The sequence below is a fragment of the Loa loa genome, assembly GCF_000183805.2.
Source record: "Loa loa unplaced genomic scaffold supercont3.62, whole genome shotgun sequence".
Classification (NCBI taxonomy): domain Eukaryota; kingdom Metazoa; phylum Nematoda; class Chromadorea; order Rhabditida; family Onchocercidae; genus Loa; species Loa loa.
The window spans coordinates 3,397-23,325 of record NW_018108242.1 but is presented as its reverse complement, the minus strand read 5'-3'; the positions used below and the strand labels follow the sequence as shown (position 1 = coordinate 23,325).

The following is a 19,929-nucleotide window of genomic DNA, read 5'->3' as shown; positions in this document are numbered from 1 at the left end:
GACTAAGGAACCATATTTCCTCCACATTTGTTTGCCTTAATGAAAAACCTTGAGTGCTGGAGATGAGAGTCACCGTCCCACTGAAAAATGATTTAGAAATTACTGGTAAACAATATTATATAATACTTTTATGTCAAAACACGTGTCAAAACAGTCGAAAATAAATAAATAAAACGACGTAATAACAGTAATACAAATCATTTCGAAAACAGCTCAATCAACATGAACAAAAAAACATGAATATAAGAAAACATACTACTAAAAAACAATAGTAGCAGTACTCCACGGGTAGTAAGGATCAAGAGTACAATCCACAGAAACACCATTCAACAGAGTAGAAATCGTGAGGACGATCCATGGAAAAGTAAAATTATGCAGTCTTGACTAGTTCCAAGTTTAAAAATACGCGAAGACAATTGGACACTTTGTTTCGACACTCGCATGATGAAACCAATAGCTTTTTGCAATTGAAATGCTTATAACGAAATTTGAAACTGCTAGCCAGGCATCATATAATACATAAGCAATTGAAAAGAAAAAGGGAACTGCCATTATCCACTTGAAACAAAATCCTTTAAAAACAATATTTCCTTGAAATATATGAAAACATGAAAGTGGTGTGCATGTTGATGGCGAAAAGGCATGCTTCAAGCATAAGAATAAACAAACAAAAAACAATAAGTTGTGCCCATCCAGGGAGAATAACTGATAACCAAAAACAATGGGTAGAAATATTAAGCGTCAACGAGTATACGGAATAGGATATGAAATCATTGAATGGTACTCATATACACATATAAAATCCGACGTTACCATTACTACAAAAAGTAGAATACAAAAAAACACCGCATATTGCGCCGAATTTAATGTTTCGGCCGATCAAAGACAATGAAATGGACCATCGTGTACCGAACCAGTAAACACAAGCAACAAACTACATTTGGAAATAGTCATTTTCAAAAACATTTTCAATAATCCCCCGCAAATTGTCACGACAGAATTCGCAGGTAAACTCGAAGAAAAAAATGAAGGATGAGGCTGACAGAAAGGGTACTTCTCTCCCGTACCCCCTCCCTCAAACTATCTAACAAGTTTGTCCAACAAAGTTTGCAAATATTTTGAGCTCGATCGATATATAGGATCTAAACGTTATGCTATAACCTTCGAAAATCTATAAACGTAGCGCACATTACGAATTTCGGCACCAAAAACTGAACGAATCCCCCACCAATCCTAATTCAAATTAGAAAGATAATACAACTGAACATAAGGAACGCCTAATATGAAATTCAAAAAGCAATAAAAAGCAGTACCCGTTAAAACAACAATGAATACTTTCTTGAGCTCATTTTCTTGCTTCTAGAAACGATGACGTAACGTCATGTTGTCTCAGAAAGCTACCCTTCGGTAGAATTAAGGGAGGAAAAATCTATGAAGAATCTCTAAAGTTTACGCAACCGCCTGTACCGAACCGGCCGGTGTTGCTGGAGTGCTTCTGGAAACAGCTTGGATGGATGTTACAGCAGCTTTCACATCACCATTCACCAAAGGTTTAAGAGAATTGGGAGTCGAAGTACTAGTAATATTAGCCTTGCTGCTTGGTAAGTAATTCAAAAGACCATTTTCCAGTTTCTGCTTTTTTGCTGCTTGCGGCGATATTTCATCCTTTATTTGCCTCAAACAGTCTCCATGATCATCCGCATTTTCCATTAACACTAAAAAAAGCACCAAGTTACTTTTTCCAAGGATTTACCAATATTGACTTCCTGATCAAGGCAGCTAAGTAAAACAGGCCATAATCACACACATGTTTTCAAGCAAGTTCAGAAATTAATATTAGGCAATGATCGACAATATTACCTACTCTCTTCGTAATCCAAATCACTAGCAATTTAAGGAGCTGATGGTTTAAAAGAAACGGCAGGAGGAGGTGTTCGTGAGTATTATCACTTGAGAAAAATTATATTCAACAAAAAACAGATCAAAATTCCAGAACTACATATTACATTTCGATTCAGTTTAGGAAATTCGTATCACAAAAATCCAGAAAAAAAAAGTAAAAAGTGAAAAAATACCTTTCGGAAGACCATTGTGTTCAATATGACGTTTCATGGAGTTATTTTCAGGGAAATCTCGTGATTCTAGCTCATTTTTCAAAAATTTCACATCACCATTCGTCCTTACACTTAATTTACTCTCTTTTCGTTGACAGCCCTCTTCATCTGATTCGTCACCCTTCTCAGTGCTTTCCCTTTCTTTATCCGAAAAGTACTGCATTGCATACAGGACATTCGTGATGGTCTGTCCCACTCGCGAATCCATCTGCAATAGTAATTCAAATTTTGGCGAACTTACTAAAAATTAGGCCAAAGTGTCATCCCGGCAAGGCAAAAAATCCAAATATGATTAGTGTAGTTGAATACATTTGAAACAAAATAATCGTTTAAAAATAGCAGGAAAATTACGACTAATAAATGGCAATAAACCGAATAACAAACATACCAGATGTGACATTGTGAATTGCAGTAACCTTTGCTGATGACGAATGAGATGTTGTCTGCAAGCTGGTACTTTACATAGCTGCTGAAGAATAGAAGCTGCTCTCCTCAACATTGGGACTGAGGTACCCATCATTTCCGGATTATCTCGAAGTGCCTGGATTCCGTGTTGTTGGGCTATCTGAAATACCCACTTGCAATGTCAAAATGATGTTGAAATTCGTTTTAATAATGCCAAAAATACGGCGTATTGACTCCTGTAAAAAAAGAAAAAAGGATTGCCTCTTTATCGCTCCTTACCTAGGCTCATAACAAAAATATCTTCGCATTTTCCATTGAAAAAAAAATTCTGACTAACAGCATCCATACTCTCTTTAAAACAACCCCAAAGCAAAATAACCTCACTGCAAACCTGATGCATATTTGCATCGCCCATCTCAAGAAATGCTACCAAATAATGCACAGCTGGGGACTCGGCCGCAACAATATAGCATGTTGGTTCGGAAATAGTGCACAATGCACATAATATAACAATCGCAAACTCCCTGAGTAGAAAATTCAACAAAAATGCGACATAGAAAAAGAAAAAAGAAAAAACAGCATGAATAACAAAATCAAAGCAAGGCAATGGAAAAAGTCTATATTTGTTCATTTTCTAGAACGTTTGCAATCCCTTCTGACCTCATGATTCCCAACAAGTATGATTTGCGAACAGTAAAAGTGTCCTGTGTTTAGTTGAACCATCATTTGAATGCAGTATTTTCCAATCAAAATGAAACTTAAGAAAAGGAAAGCCCACACCACCAACCTGCTTGGTATTTCTTCATTCAAAGCAAGCAATCCGACCAACGTTTTGATAAAACTTTCCAAACGCAACCATGGACCCGTAGAAAGCAGAAGATCAACATTATGTTCAATTACTGATAGCTTGCACAAGGCTTCCAAAGCATAATTCCTTTAAAATCACGTATTGCAAAATAGATGAATATTGGCTTCACCACCAAAGTGATTAGTGCAATCGGGAAAGTTCAGTCTACTAAGTCCGATCTAGTCAGTCAATACACGCAACCAAGTGAAACTGACATGAATAGAGCATTCTGCACATATCAAATTCGTTACATGTAAAATAATTAATACACCGATAATGACTTCACATAAATTCATCACGTGCGAAAAAAAAAAGCACACCTTGGCGACACACCAGCCGAAATCAATGGATCCTTCGCTTCTGCACACTGACTTACACACCAATGGATAAGTGCATCAAATAATGGCCAAGCAACATCTGACTCGAACTCAATCAGATCCAGCTGGAAAATCCAAAGCATGTTGAACAGAAATTTAAGATATACAATTTCAAAATTTTATGTTTAACAAACTTAGAATAACTATCAATCGTTCAAAAGATAACATACCTGAACACTAACATGCACTAGAGTAACAAATGCATCTTCTCGCAACTGACAAGCTGTTTCAAACAGTAATAAAGCATTATCATCATCCGATTCCAGTAAATCTCCAGGCTCCATCAAACGACGGTTTGCTTCCGAAAGCGTGCCAACAGCTAGAACTGTATTAATTTCCTCCTAAAAATAAGACGCTATAGAGTTATAATGGTTTCTCGCATTCAATTACAAAGATTGTCTCAAAGATGTAATTCATTACCACGAATGAAATCATAACAAATCAGCGAAGCTGGAACTGAATCACATTCAAAAATTGATTTAGGAAATCAGAACTCACATTTTTTGACAATTGTTTCACGAGTGACCCTGGCAATTTCAGCGTCCTTTCGTCTGTATAAAGTCGTAACAACCTCCCAATGATGTACAAAAGTCCAGCATGTCTGGCCATTGGCCCCTCATTACCAGGCAGAAAGGACAAGCCACGCAAAACATTCGAAACTGCCAAACAACGCCTTACCTATAAGTGGAAAAGATTACGATGATTAAAATTAGATAAAACGAGGATAATTTCTCAATCACAAGTATACAGTTGCAGTTGAATGATACAAGTGTAGAGTATTAAGCAAAATCTCGTAATTTCAACTTACTAGCTGTAATCGCGACTCATCACGAACACAAAGTGCTGTTGGTCGCATAGTCTTCAGCTCCACTATCTTCTTGTATTCATCTTCATTAAACTTTTCCACATTAGATGGGATGATTCGCATTGACTGCAAACACTAAATTCAACACATAGCAATTACGAAAGTGAATAACAAACAGAATTGAAAGTCACAAATAAAAATGATGATGGAACACGAGGTTTTCGATTTCATAAAAGTGCAGTGACGAAGATTGTAAAGATATTTTTTCAATCAGAAAAAATATCAAATAGCGCTCAACCACCTTATCAGTTTTGCTGCAATACGCCGCTTCATCGACTTCAGCTTCAATCAATTTCGATATTCCATTTACTTCTTTCACGAAAAATCTCGGTTTCTTCAGCTGTTTCCTGAACTCGATATCATTGATCAGCCGAGCTGCAAGATATGAAGATGTCTCGCCTCCCAGTCCACTTAACATTCGCGATTCATGATAATCCAATGAAAGAGTCTCTGTAAATGGAAAAGAATAATCGAGCGTTTTCATTTTGTATACAGGCAATGAATAGAAGTGTTTGGGAAATGACAGCTACAACATTCTACAACACACTCTCTTCCTTAGCATCTCTGCTTATACTCGTTGACAGACCAATTTTACAGGAAACTTGTTAAGACAGTGTAGACGTATGCATTACTGCCTACAACATATAGTCTCATTAAAAATTGAGTTAGATAACTACCATCCGCAATGTCACATGACCATCCATTTGGTCTCCCACGTTTCAAACATTCAGGTAGTTCTTTCTTCTCAATATGCACTGTTCGACCTAAATAGATTTTACAAAGTTATAAATAGCATGGAAACATAAACATAAGCATATCGCTTGCATCCTTTTTTCAGATTCTAGAGATTCTTTTTAAACACAAAAATTCACCACCGAAATGTTTGCTTTGTCTTCATTAATCCACTGAATTTGACCTAAGTATTTAACCTAAATATCATCTATCAAGCTGACCTGTACGTGACACTTTTGTGAAATTGGTCGGCTCATTTTTTAAGTTGCGTGAAGCAACCAATGAAGGTGCTGTTGTACGTTCCATGTTTGATGACTGCATCCAAAACTCATTATATTCATCATCCGCTGTTCGTGCTTTTGATTCTGCACCTACCTGGAAAATCCGTTATTTCTGAGCATATCAGCAAAACCTTTGATGAACTTCACAAAAAAATAAATAGAATGCAACTGACTTTTTAGAGCAGATGACACAACCAGGTTTCCTGAGTAGATTAAAGTGCTCAAAGTTTGTTCAATAATGGGGGGATTTATAATAGCTAATCAGTAAGCTTGATTGCAAGAAAAAAAATCCCAGCCATACTTTTGAAAGCAAAAATAAATACCTCAAACACTTTTGGATAAAGAAGAGATAACAATGCCCTGAAATGCTCGACGAGCACGTTCAGAAGTCCAGGAGTATGGTTCAATATTGTTGGTGGAGCATAGTCATCGTACAGCATGATATTCAATGCATTCAGTGCCCATGTTATTTCCGTTTCTAAACCACTGCGTAAAGCCATCGTTATACGTTTTGTACTCACCTACAAAACATAAAAATATGCAACTGTCGACTAATCAACAACAGAGTATGGTTAAAAGACTTACTCGCATCAAATCTTTCATCATCAGTTTTCGCCTTCTTCGTTGACTAATTGTTGTTGCTTCAACACTGCCTGCCGGAAACTGCATAGGTTGAGGTTGAGTGGACTGGGCAAATGAAGGATGCATAACTGTAGTCACAGCTGCACCCGGACCTGAAGCAGCATTGGGCGTATGTATGCCACTAGGAAGAAAATTCAGAGCTGACGCTGACTGCCCCAACGATCCTGTTGCACCATGTATTCCTGTGAAACCTGCTGATGTCGATGGCCCCATATGCGGGAAGGGGCTCGACGATGCACCAACTACACGACCCCCCTGCAATACAAAGGAAATATCATCCTTTTGATGATACGCGCACACAACGATATACTACAACCATTTCTTATTTTCAAAATAGTGCACGGAGAAAAAGCGTAAACCACCAAAAGTACAATCCGACACTTCACATTTATAAACCTATTTGCAAGGTGGATGACTCATCAAGAACATTACCAAACATTCGAACCGAAAATTTGCATATTTTAAAAGACTCGGTAAAATAAAAAAACAGTACCTGCACCATGGAATGCGATGGATATTGTGGTTGCAGCTGCTGATGTGTTGTCGAATTAGACGGTGGAGCCGAATACTAAAATCTTATCAGTTTAACAGGGTGCATTAATCTAAAGTAGGAGTATACAAATTCATATTTCTATATAGTAACTTCTGTGTAGTAAATGTTTTAAATGAATGCAAATTCTAGATGCTAAACAGAAACACGTATATTTCATCCATCTATTTATTTTTTTGATTTCTTCAACAGAAAAAAACAAAGAACTTACGCTGCTAATGCAATGCAGTTATGTAGTAACAATAGCTCCGCATAATGGTATTACTGTTTTATGCCAATACTGTGAAACTTACCCTTAATCGAGTGGTTGTTCCCGAAACAGCAGAAGGTATGGCTGGTCCAGGTGCTTGCAAGCAAAAAGGCGGCCGTCTCGCAGCATAATGCTGCTGCATTTCAGGAGGTAGAGTTCCGGAAACCCGTGGTACCATTGCAGCACCCATTTGGGCGTTTCCCATAGAGGATGAAGTAGGTATATTTGTATGTGGTCCTGAATACCTCTGAATTTGTTGGGAATTCCACATCTGCAAGAGTTTATACTGATTTATTTAGTCAGTATATAAGATTACTGAAGAGAAAGATATAGGAAACGAAAAAACGACCTGTTGTTGGTATATTTGAGTTGCTACGCCAGGATGCATTGCTTGGTAACCTTCCTGATAACTGTGAGAATATCCAGGTTGAGACTGTGGAAAAGTTTGATGATAACCACCAGTTTTCATTGATAGCGTTCCAGGAGGTCCAGCTCCTGGACGCAAGCCAGCTGCACCATACATCTGAGGTGTGTGAGGTTGTCCATAATATGCCACTGCAAAAAAAAAAATTTGAGAATGCAAAAAAACAAGTACCATCTCAATAGTAGTGGCAATCGAATTTACTGCTATCATTTCGCTAAAATGTCAATGTAGTTTTCGTTGCAGAAGCATTTTAAAATGCTAGCAAAGTCGCCATAAAAAGTTGAAGAGCTTGCCAAAATTCGCATAAATAAGCTAACCAGAAGGCTGCTGTTGCGAGGGTGCAGATGGAGGGATGCTACAAGAGCTCGTTGCATTTGGTACTTGTTGTGGATGACTTGGTGGTCGCAACGGTGTATTATCTTCAACCGAGTGTCTGCTACTACTATCTGGAGTTGTAGCCAATGGTGGACCTGTACTTGGTGCTCGACTTTGTGAACCTTGACCCTGTTGACTGTCAACCTGGATATGAAATAAGTACACTGTACGAGATAACTTATTCTGATGGTACCCAAGTACTTCAAATATGAATGAACCTCTATGAAGTTCAGCTACACATATATCAATAATATGGTGAAAAAAAAGATGAAAAAGCCCGTTCTACCACCGATTAAAATGACAAGTATAATTACCTGAACCCAGATGACAAGTTTATCAACATTGATGGAGTACTCTAGCACCAGTATGGATAACAGCAAGAAATGTCCTTGTCTTCTGGTAAGGCTTCTCAGAATGAGTAAAAATTCTGAACAGATAAAAATCCTGACTTGTAAGGTAGATGAAGGAGTCGTTGTACGCGGTAACTGGACAGCATATGCTGCTTGTTGTTGATGAAAATAATGCTGTCGTTGCTGTTCCTCGTACCTCTGTTGCTCATCTATTACTGGACCTTGCTGAAATACAATCATGTACAGCCTATTTCGCATTCAGAAAGGACTGACGCTTATGAAATACTATCACAAGCCTCTAAATCCTGTCACCAACTCCTGATTTTACACTACGGTACCTTTCCAGACTGCTGAATCTAATATGTAAGGAAAGCGAAAGAATTAGAAATTAAACTCTACCTGCAACATTTGAGGTGGCAAAGGCGGTCGCATTGGAGCACTAGGTCGCATCCCGGGATGATATATGGTGGCGCCTGGTGGACCGGTGACAGCAGGACCAGGTGGATAACCTTGAGGTTGCCAACCAACTGGACCTTGTAGCCGTCCTTGCATGTTCGGATCCACGTTGCCATAAAAGTATGCTGCATTCGGATCTCCCAGATGACCATATCCCGCTGGACCTGGCTGACCTGAATTGCTTTGGTCTTAAATACTGACAGAACACGAAGCAAAACAAAAAATATAGTGAAACCACATTTAAAGAAAGACCAGACAATATAAGCGATTACATAGGACCAACAAATCAAATATTCTCTCCGTATGCTAATGAAGCGTATGTTGCCCAAATACCGTTTTTCTCAACTGTGCTGAAAAACGAGGAACAGAAAAGATATTTGTTTAATTCAAAAAAAAAACGCCAAGATTTCAAGTGCGATGTACTGTACAGTAGTGTAACTCATTTGATTATGGCAGTAGAAAAAAAAAACTAAATCCTTCTTTTCAAACAAATCAGATTTCGCAAGTTCTTATTTCAAATATACGGACTCTCCGCTGATTAATTCGTGTAAAGTTAAAAAGGAATCATATTCAAGGCTAATAACAATTCGGAAGGAAGCTAGCGAGCCTTTTACTCCTCTGCTCCTTTCCTGATTAAACTGGCATATAGTTACAATTAGTGCAAAATTATAGGGGCTACATTAGATCGTTTATGTCTTAGGATCATAGCGATCCTATGTATTACATGATTAGAATCTACATTCGAACTGTTCTGAGTCACTATAATGTAGCAATGAGTCTACTCAGAAATAAAAAGCAGTGGCATAATGATGAAGACATAACTATTATAAAATGGGTAAGTAGTGATGACAATGGAATAATAAATTTAGAAGTGGCCAGAAAAAAGAATGATGTCAAAAAATGGTAAAATATCAATGAATGTAGTTAGATTAGGAAAAAAAAACTAAAGGGAACGACTCCATTATAAATGTTTTTGCTATTCACATAGGAGTTCAAACAAATAAGAAAAAATTCGTCATCTATTCCGCACTGGTATAGGATTCAAAAAACAGACTCAAAAATATATGAGCATTCTCTTATTTCATTAAAGATGTTTATCTATTAAATCCGAACTTTAGATCTTAACGGATATGTTGTGATAGCTACAAAGATTAAATAATGATGCACGAACTCATCAGTAAACAGTTTGAACCGAGACCTAAATTAACAACAGTTTAAATAGAAGTGGAGAAATAGATGACAGGTCTATTTCTGAAGACCGATGTATATCACATATCCGCTGTTCAGTTTCGCTACAAGTAACTCAAACAGAATACAGCCTTCAGAGAGAATATAACGTAACGGTTGGAATAGCATATATTGTAAATATAATTTACATCGTTATTTAGATAAGTTTAAGATATAACTGAGTGTACTTATCAACGAGTTTTAAAAATTCAGAAAAATATGCAATCTAGCTGAGCCGTGTCCTCTCACATGAGATTCATATAGGATCAATCGCCCTGAAAGGATGTTGCATGATCCAAACCAGATCTTTTGTCATTCGCAAGGTAACATAAGGCATAAACCTGCCGTAATCAATCGATTTAAGAGAATTATTTGACAAAGCCATACAAATCCAAAAAAAATCTCAGAACTATTTTCAAAACTCATTTCCAATAATTTAACCTATTTTCCCCATGTTATCAGATTCACTACAGATAAACAAAACTCTGCTAGCGAAAATTAGGGGTACTGACGTATTTACTTCAATTCAAGCGTTAGAAAGTGTGAGATAAATCCCTCCCAAACACTACAAATCTGAAGATTTCCAGCACTCAGTTGTGCTCAATAATTTTAAACAGAGAAATTCAGCTTATTCAGATATCATGATCTTGCTTGGTATCTCCACATAGGTATACTTTGCTGATAACTACAATTTTAGCTGCTATTCTCTAAATGTGGGAGTGGAACTTGCTGATTTCTGTGCTACTTCTGTAGTTGTACACAGTGTCGTTGTCGTTAATAGCAGTGCAACACATACTGCGAGTAGAAGTCACACTAACATCAATGATTGAGCTGTAAGGTATCATATCTAAGTATAGCACTGTTGCTTGATACCGCAGAAGGAAACGGGATTCTCCGAAGAGGAAGAATAAGGATTACGGAAAGTAGATGAAGCTGCCGTTGTCGGTAGTATTATAATGTAGGTATAGATGCTGTTGAAAGATTCCAGCGAAAACAACGGGAATCAAAGCATTAGTATTAAGTAACAGCCAAACTATGGTGAATAAGGAAGACTGACTTGCTTTTTGATGAGAAAATTGATGTGGAAAACATACAAGATGGTTCCCGGTGTACACAACAAAGTGATTTATTAAAACCTCAACTGGAGAGACTAAGATAATCGTAAAAGTTAAAAAACATCATATAATTTCGTCTTAATGTTATCAGCGCCTGCAAAAGAAAAGTTTTTATAACTAATAGAGGCATGAGTACAGCTATCTGCTCACAATGGATAACAAGTGGCACAAGTTATTAACAATAAAATGAATGTATATATTATTTACTATACTCCACTGCGGCGCAAATGAAAACAGTAGTGGTTATCAATCAATAGGGATAATGAATTTTAGAAAAGTGGGCACTGGAAAAAACTGATTTGTAAATTCGTAGTTGAGATACACTTTGTCGTCACAAATACATTTCACTCTGACTTCAGTGAAGATGACAGAATAGTAAAAAATAAATAAATGGCTGCTGTTGCACTACCTAGTAGGAATGTCGAAAAATGAGTGGTCTCGCAACATTCAAAACAGTTTCAATGATGGTAGAGGAGATCAAGAAATTAATTTCTTCTTCAAGCAGAAACCTGCTTTAGCAGAAAAAAGCACCATAAACATAACTACAATTCATTAGTTTAACTGCCTTGAAGAAAAATGCTTTAATTACTCGGAGTGGTTAGTAAATTTGCTCTTAACCATCTACAGTTGCTGTTTCCTTCTAAACTGTTCTATTCAAAAAGTAGTGGTTATAACCCTCAGATATTTTCGATTCAGTCCGAGGTGTGCCGACACTATCTAGTGAATACATTGAAGCAGGATGGATACAGAAACAATAGCCTGAGTGGCTTAGGGTACAACTCTATTACAACTCATGCAACTAGATGAGAACCAGAATCATTTCGTTTCATCTTTCCTGTTCCATGTTGCTACTGCTACCGATGTTTTTGCCAGTATCACTCCTCTTTCTTTCTTATTTTTTACTTATCAGCCTGCTTCAACTGCAGTTCAATCGTTCAGCTACTGGTTAGCGATAGTTTTTTCAAGGACAGACATGGGTATCTCCCGGGTTGTAATGAGAGAAAAACAGATAAAGATAATGATCAGAGTACAATTATAACTCACAGATTCAGTTGAATAAGAAAGGATACATGTTGTAGAAGCAAGTAGTAAACAGCAGGATCAAGTAGCAAAAATACCGATGCAACAAGCTCAAAGCCTGCTCGGGGAACTAGGAATTATTTCGTTCCTTTGGCTTCTTTAACATAACAGTTGCAGACGAATGAATGCGGAGCATGAATTAAAAAAAAGTGGAAGACCAATACTTTGTGAAAATGTTACTTTTTATAATTTTCATATACAGTATCCTGATGTTGACAAGAAAAAAACCTGACTGCTCTACTTAATTACTCTGAACTGTCTATCACCACTAGATAAAAAGACACCTCAATGAAAATAACTGTGAAGCAACAACACAGTATCGTAGAAAATATAATGTCGTAGTAACATTTCGACAAGGAGGATTAATATGTAATACCAACATTCAACATAACCTGTTCGCGCAGGTCCAATAGCAGCATAGTAGGACGGCGCCTAAACTCGCGAAATTACAGGCATTGATTCCTTTTGTAAAATTATGAACTATGTTGCGATGCATACTTATTTCCGCACTATCGATACTTTCTTTTCAGCACTTGAATATTCAATTACAAAAGTTTGAAAAGCTAAACAACTATTCTGTGAATACAAAATTTTCGATCAACATAGTTTTATCTTTGCAGTTTTCAACACTTCCTTTGCTGAATATTTCGGATCCTATTATCGATTAGGAAGATGCATGATAAATCAGGGATGTTCCACACATTCTTAAATCCCCTATGAAAATGATAAGGTTTACCAAACATTTCAAAAACAATTTTTCTGCCCATTAGTAGCAGCAGTAGTTAGGAATGCAGGAGGAAATCGACAGAAAGGAATGAAGTTGTCAGTTGGAATATACACAGATCTACATTGTGCTTCAAAGCGTAAGGGACTTTTTCGGGAAAAACTTATCGAAGAGAGTAGAGGGAAATAATGTAGTGCATTTTCCTTTGCTTTCTCTTCCCATTCCTCAGTGGATGGAGCATTTATTTATTTCTCTTTAAATATTTATATGCGTTATCGCTTTTCCCATCGCTTCCTTTTAATGAATGAAGTTCCTATGTTCTGAAAATGAAGAATGTTATCGATAGAAAGTTGATGCAGTTTCGGTCATAAACTTTAAATTATACTAGGCAGATTTTTCTTGACCAAATAAGAGACATTATAAGAATTTCACCCCGAAAAAGGAATCTGTCCTTTGGAATCCGATGAACTCTTGGAAACATTTCCTACACTAGCTGGTGAAGAAATCTGTGTAAAACTTATCAACATGATCAAAAAAGCGTAGTAGATTGGCGAGAAAAATGAATACGGCCGCGAAGCCAAATTCACAACCCATTTCGTCATCGCTGGTTTTAAATAGATTATTCTTTTTCGCACGGTACAGCTAAATCGAGAAATAGTTCGCTGTTGCTGTTTGGACTGAAGATATTTCAAAAAGGCCAATTTTTTTTGAATGTCAGTTCATGAAGCACCAATTGTCGAGCTTTTTCCACCTTTTCAGCTTGCAACAAATGTTATATAGTCATGGACAACCATATTCATAGTTACTCTCAATTGAGCAATATTAACCCGCGATGGCCGTTACTACTCTCTTTCTCAATCTTGAATCACCGCTTCATTGTAAGTAACCAGACTGTTTTCTAGATCATAGATGTTGTTAACATTGTTTTACCACCGCTGTTTAATGACCCATTCATTTTGAACCCGAAAAAGAGTTACTTTAACTCAGTTTTCTTTTGTCATGATTACCATGAGTATAAAATGAACAGCAAACAATAAGCCACTAGCAAAAAATCAGGTATTAATTACAGTTATATTTATGTAAGAATGTGTCCTAATACCAAATTAGGAAAAAATCGCTGTTATTTCCGCACCAGCTTGAAAACTAGTTAGCTTTAATGTATTTTTGCGCTCCCTTCCTTCTCTTTTCTCTTTTGCAAACCAGCGTTTACCTCACTGACCTGCCTCATCTTCTCAAATACTATTTTACACATCTCTGTACTAAGGTTTCATATTTTCGAATCATGGAACAATCCTCTATCTTTTTAATGAAATAAAAGAAAAAATGAAAACAAAGAACTAGAGGGAGAAACTGAGCACGTAGGGATCTACCTACGTTTACTCGCTGCAACTCAGTCTATCCGTATTCATATTTTTATTTGCAATCCAAGGAAAAAATTGGATGGCTAGACGATTCAATTCAGTAATTCAAACCGCCATCTTTCTTTTCCGTAATTCAGTTCTGTCCCTTAATGAAATAAAGGAAAAAAAAATAAAAATGCACTGAAAGTTGACTGACAACTGATAAAATGCTACCACATTAAAAGCAGTGGCCAACACAAACTCTCCAACTTATTCAAATTTTGCTATTGTTAGAGTAATCACCAGACACAAAGTAGGGCATGGTTCTTTTCAAATGCCCATAAACTTACGCATTCAAGTGAAAAGAAAAATGCGAAGTTTGATCTTCCGAACGACCATAATCTTAATCATCTATACTGGAAGTTTTTTATCAATTCACTAATTGATAAAAGTTTATATCAATTAGCAATTCACACTTAAATTAGGAGGAAGAACCGTGACTGGCAACATCACATAACTCTGTAGTTATGAGATGAGCAAAATACTAATTACGTCTCCTTCAACTTCCATTCCACACGAACTCACATCATATTGCATCCATCAAGAAATCACCGAGAAAAAGCAGAGATTTACCCTCGAAACAATTCAGCGCTGCATGTAAGTGGCGTCAATCAGTCCTTTGCAGTACAGTGAACTAAATTTCAACCGATTCTAATCAAAATATAAGTGTCAGCACTGACACCAGGATAAAACCTATTAACGGAACACAGCCATGTCCGACCGCGAAAGCCATTCTGATATTGATTCAACAGCAATTTTGCAACATGATAGCAGTGAATGGCTCAGAATTAAATAGCACGGAACTCTCCTACGCACATCATTATTCTAAATAAAGTTGGCGCGGCCAAATGAATGAGGGCGATAAAGGTGTATCAAACTGAAATGAAATACCCTATTTCAATGCAACAGAGCATGATTCTGCAGCTAATGAGTGGCAAGAAAATCAATGAACTCCGAGAATATACAACAACAGAAATTAAATTTGACGCAGAGACAGGACGTCGATGAACAGTAAAGGAGAGGATATGACATCAAAGACATCAAACGCTGATAGTGACAAATTTTTGAATCAAAATACAACATAGCATCAGCAGTGTCAGTCTATCTCATCAACATCAAACTCTCACTAAATTCAAAAGACTTAAAATTAAAGAATTACTTCCACAAAGGTTTACACATCACCAAAAAAAGTTGTAGGAAGGTTATCCATACCAATCTTTTCTTTCACCGGGCCTTTTTATCACAAATCAGAAAAAACTTTTACATTTTTACTTTCACAAAAACATCGTAAATTTGTTATGGGAATAATGGTTCCCTGAAACACATATGCTAATGGCAGCAAGCCAGAGCAAACAAAATCTCGATGACGTCACAAATATGAGTGCTGCAGATGAAATGAAAAAAAAAAACAGAACAATGAGAAGGGAAAGTATGGGGGAAAGTGCTATGCACAACTAACCTATGACTGGTACTACTTCTGATTGTCGGAAAATGCCAGGACGGAAAAAACGAGAAACGGAATCAAATTCTCCTTTCACGCATGTTCTCAGTAGTGCAAAGCAGGAAAAAGGAAACGATGCCTTTCGTGTTCTTCATATAAAAAGTACAGAAATATGATTCAAAAAGGGGCCAATTTATTTCACTTCATCAGATCGAAACAGGCAATCATCTCTAGCCAATTTAATCTTCCTCTCGTTTTCCACAAATGTTGAATCACCAAACTTACAAAAATACAGCTGATGGAAGTGAATCCATGTGTAGATACGCAAAAAATAAAGTTTTTAAGGTCAATAACGTTCACCTTTTGCAAAAACGTCGACTAAATAGCATGGGACTAGGATCTTGGACTTTTTAAGACGCAAAATAGCCATTAATTCTCTTGTTAAAATTCTTTTATACTAAAAAAAAAATGTGATCGCAATTAATCCCCACTGCATTTGACTCATCTGTTTCAACAAGGGCTACCGAACAGGAACCTCAGATTACAGCCTTCACAGAAGTTCAGAAATGCCAAATTTCCTCTATATCTTCCTTTAAATTTGTGAATAAAAATTGTCAACCTACCAATTTTTCATTATTTAATACCACTGAAGAAATTATTTTTCCACAAATATCAAGTAATGAGTAGTTAATCCGTGATGCAGAATTTGGGGACCAGGACACCTATTTCCCTAGCTTAAGACCTAATCTCATAAGATTTAAAAGATGTTCCTAAATTAATAACAGCTGCAAGGACTATTAGAAATCTATTCCATATGGATGTTACAGAAACTTCGTCTGAAATTGTCCAATTAGTAAAGCCACTAAACTTGCCATAATCGTCAACTTCAGTACACCTTTCTTCACTGCGTGCTAAAACTAATTTAAGCATACCAGGTCCTGGATATTGTTGCGTATTATGGTCCTTGTTGTCTTTTCGGCGTTTTTTCAACCGTTCTGCAAATGCAACCACTTCACTAGCATTCTTGCCGGTCTTCCAAACATTCCAGTCCTAGCAAATATTTCTGGTAATGTCGCCTTAACTGGTAACCAGCTGCAGACGACTCGGACATCTCCGAATTCGCTTCTGTACAAACTTGTTTCCATGTCTTCTCTCGTGTTACCTATAAAAATATTTGAAAATCTAAATTCAAATGCCGAAAAACCCAGTAGAACTTTCCTTTAACATATTCACTAACAAATCTACAGGAAGAATACTGTAAAGAAGCTATGCACGCAGGATATATAGGTCAAGAATTAGTAAATGACAAAATCGTGGAGCTTGATAGTATTATTATGCCAGTTACCTGTTCAAAACCACCACGTTTCATTACAGCTAAATAAAGACGATGCAAATCAACCGTTTGCTTTGAAACTTGTGGAACTTGCGTGATCGGTTCGCCCTAAAAATAAGGAAGTAGAATCAGTAACAACGACTTCTCAAAGGCATGTTTTTTTCGATCAATTTTAGAACAGAATTAATTCACAGAATATTTACAGTTCAATAACGTTTTGGAGGACTGAATAACGACAATCTGTCTTCCTTTACAACTTTCTTATCGAGTAAATGAATTTGTACCTGTTGTTCACAGAACTGGACCAATTTTTCAAAAAAAGCTCTCCTCTCAGGCATTATGTGTTGTGGGTTCATTGCAGTTACAGGTCCCACCTGGAATAAAACTAAGAAATTTTCTGAAACCAACAAAAAGAAATTTGTCGCTTTGAAATTCTGCGACAGTTTCTCCATAATCCATCCCTTGGTTTAGTTGTTCGACATCGTTCGCTAATTGAGTCCCAATGATCCAAATTAAATGTAAGAGATAGGACAAAAATTAACTCATTCGGCTCAAAGAAACAAACTCACTAATCTATCAACTATTGACGTTGGATCTTGCCGTTTGTTCACTGTGGGTGTAATTGGTCGATTTGCGGGCACCGGGGTTCTCTGAAAGCAAAAAGTGTAATCGTAAAGCAAAGTATGCTCAAATTAAATCTTTCAAGATCCCAAAACAGACTTACATGTCCTTGACTCATCTGTGACGGCGTATGAGGCCATGGATTTGGTGAAGCACCGGGCAATGATTTGGAATCTTCTAACGATTCGTCGGCAGCTGAAGACGTACCACCTGGACTCGGTGCTGGCATTCCAGAAGACGGAGTCACCGACTGCTGGCCAGAAGTAGTTTGTTGTACTGCTTCCTGTAATGCAAAAATTATAAAATGCAATCTAAATTCAATAGTGTTATTTTGTCTAATGCATAATGATTTAGGAGATTCACCTAATTTTTAACCACACCGCTGACACACGGATAATTGGTGTTATGCTAAAAACCCGGTGTTATGTGAACAGAGAAAAATGTGCAATGATCACAACATGCAAATAAATGTAAAATTTCTCGTGTGAATATAACGAGGCAAAATAGAATTTACCGGAAGAGATTTCGAAGCATTTATTCTGGATTGCCAGTCAGACGGTACGGGCCCATTAGGCATACGTGGCATTTCCATTTGAGGCGACTGCTGAATTTTGGCTGAATTTGTTGGCATCATTTGGCGTGCTCCTGGTGGCATACCATATCCAGAGAAGGCTGAAAAGTATTCAATAATATAAACTGTTACATCTCAATCAGTAATTGAAGCTAAAGGTAAGAGATTTCGCATAAAATTATAAACCAAAATTACCTGATGGTGGCATGGGACCTTGATTCTGCACTGGATAGTAATGGCCGGGATGAACATTTCCTGGTTGCATATAGCGCATCTGTTGTGGCGGCCAATAAGAGGGGTACATACCACCCGAATAAGCTGTAGGCAATGAAAAACTTTGATTCTCCTGTATTCTTGAATGTAGCGAAAACGAACTACCTGTTATTGATTTCGAATTCAACTCCAAAAAAACATAAAAACTAACCGGAAGGTGGCATACTCTGTTGATTAGGCACCTGCTGTTGCATTTGTTGAGGTCCTGAAATCAGAAAACTACCAAGATGAATTTTACAGATAGCAAGGTGTTCGGTCACAAATGACATCATCAGCGAACAGATTTTCTAGCTTAAGACAATGTTTCATTTCAAAAGGCCAAATATTTTCCACAGAGGTCGCGTTAACAGTAATATTGAGCTGCAAAGAAGACGGCCAATAAAATAATGATTCCGTCACACGTTCTTTAATTTGCTCTGAAATACAGTGTCCCAGCGAATCTAAAATTAATGAGCACAGATAGCTTGGACAAAATAGAGAGTTACCCAGTGCTGAACTAGATGAAGGTACTTCCATTCGGACAGGGCCGGGTAAAGCAGTACCAACTGCCGAATTTTGAATGTGTAGCGGCATTTGTGGTGGTGGTCCACCTTGACCAGCAGCCGGTGAAAACACAACATCTCGCGAATCCGGTCTTCCGGCCACCTTTCCTTTTACACCACCCTTTTGAATACCGACCGATCCCGGATTACTGTAGCTACCATTTGCAAGTGGTGACGGCTGCTGCAAAAGGTTTGAAATTGATTCTTCATTTCTTGACTCCTTTAAAATGGTTGCCCGAACTAAACCTAAACCCAAAAAAAACCCGAACTTCACAAGAGGTTTTTTGAATGACACGACTGCACAGCCGCATTCACGGAAGATGAAGGTTAGCTAGGCAACCAACTTTATGGACAACAATATTCCCAATCACTCCAAATTTCTTAATGCTTGCTTATTGTATGAGCTGTTTTCAATGCAAAAAGAAAAAAAACTAGGTTTAAACTTCATCAAAATTTTCCCAAACATCTCAATACATTGAAGACATTAACAGAAGTCTATTCGCGTGTTAGAAATTCTCTTCCTCCTTGTAAGTAAGTCCTTGTAAGGTAAAATTTCTTAAATTTGAGACAAAGAAAAAAGTCCTGCTAATCGATCTTTAACACACGTGCTGAAATGAGTCTCATACTCATCAAGTAACCGCGCTTTCTAACCCAACACTGATGAACATCGAGTAGAGGAAAAACAATTAGCGAAGAAAAAAATCTGCCACCGAACTCCTTCACTCTTCCCGTCTCTTCAATAAGTGTTCTATATTGAAAATGAATGTTTGATGGCGATGTCATTAGGTTTTCGTTTCGGCAATATTTAAGCCACCAGTCTTAGGGTGTGCAATTATTTATGAACATATACTCTCTTCGTACCCCTTCCTTGTGGCTTCTTATTCATCTCCCCAGCCTACAACCATATGATGATCGTCATATCATACATACAAAT

At 37.2% G+C, this 19,929-nt stretch overlaps 1 protein-coding gene across 1 annotated transcript; it reads right to left on the bottom strand.

The window, feature by feature from the left end:
- Positions 1 to 1,449: 1,449 nt before the first annotated feature.
- On the bottom strand, positions 1,450 to 19,176 carry LOAG_17326 (CBR-LSS-4 protein; the record flags this gene model as incomplete). The annotated part of the gene is made up of 30 exons (XM_020449983.1): positions 1,450 to 1,715; positions 2,076 to 2,322; positions 2,503 to 2,679; positions 2,911 to 3,043; positions 3,307 to 3,453; positions 3,687 to 3,808; positions 3,914 to 4,084; positions 4,242 to 4,421; positions 4,552 to 4,674; positions 4,850 to 5,058; positions 5,286 to 5,372; positions 5,562 to 5,715; positions 5,945 to 6,142; positions 6,207 to 6,518; positions 6,757 to 6,831; positions 7,107 to 7,334; positions 7,413 to 7,618; positions 7,805 to 8,006; positions 8,312 to 8,437; positions 8,612 to 8,841; positions 16,588 to 16,650; positions 16,745 to 16,817; positions 17,001 to 17,096; positions 17,273 to 17,362; positions 17,558 to 17,638; positions 17,713 to 17,892; positions 18,124 to 18,281; positions 18,376 to 18,498; positions 18,605 to 18,658; positions 18,939 to 19,176. Coding segments are annotated over 30 exons (4,749 nt in total), but the record flags the coding sequence as incomplete, so codon positions are not given.
- Positions 19,177 to 19,929: the final 753 nt, after the last annotated feature.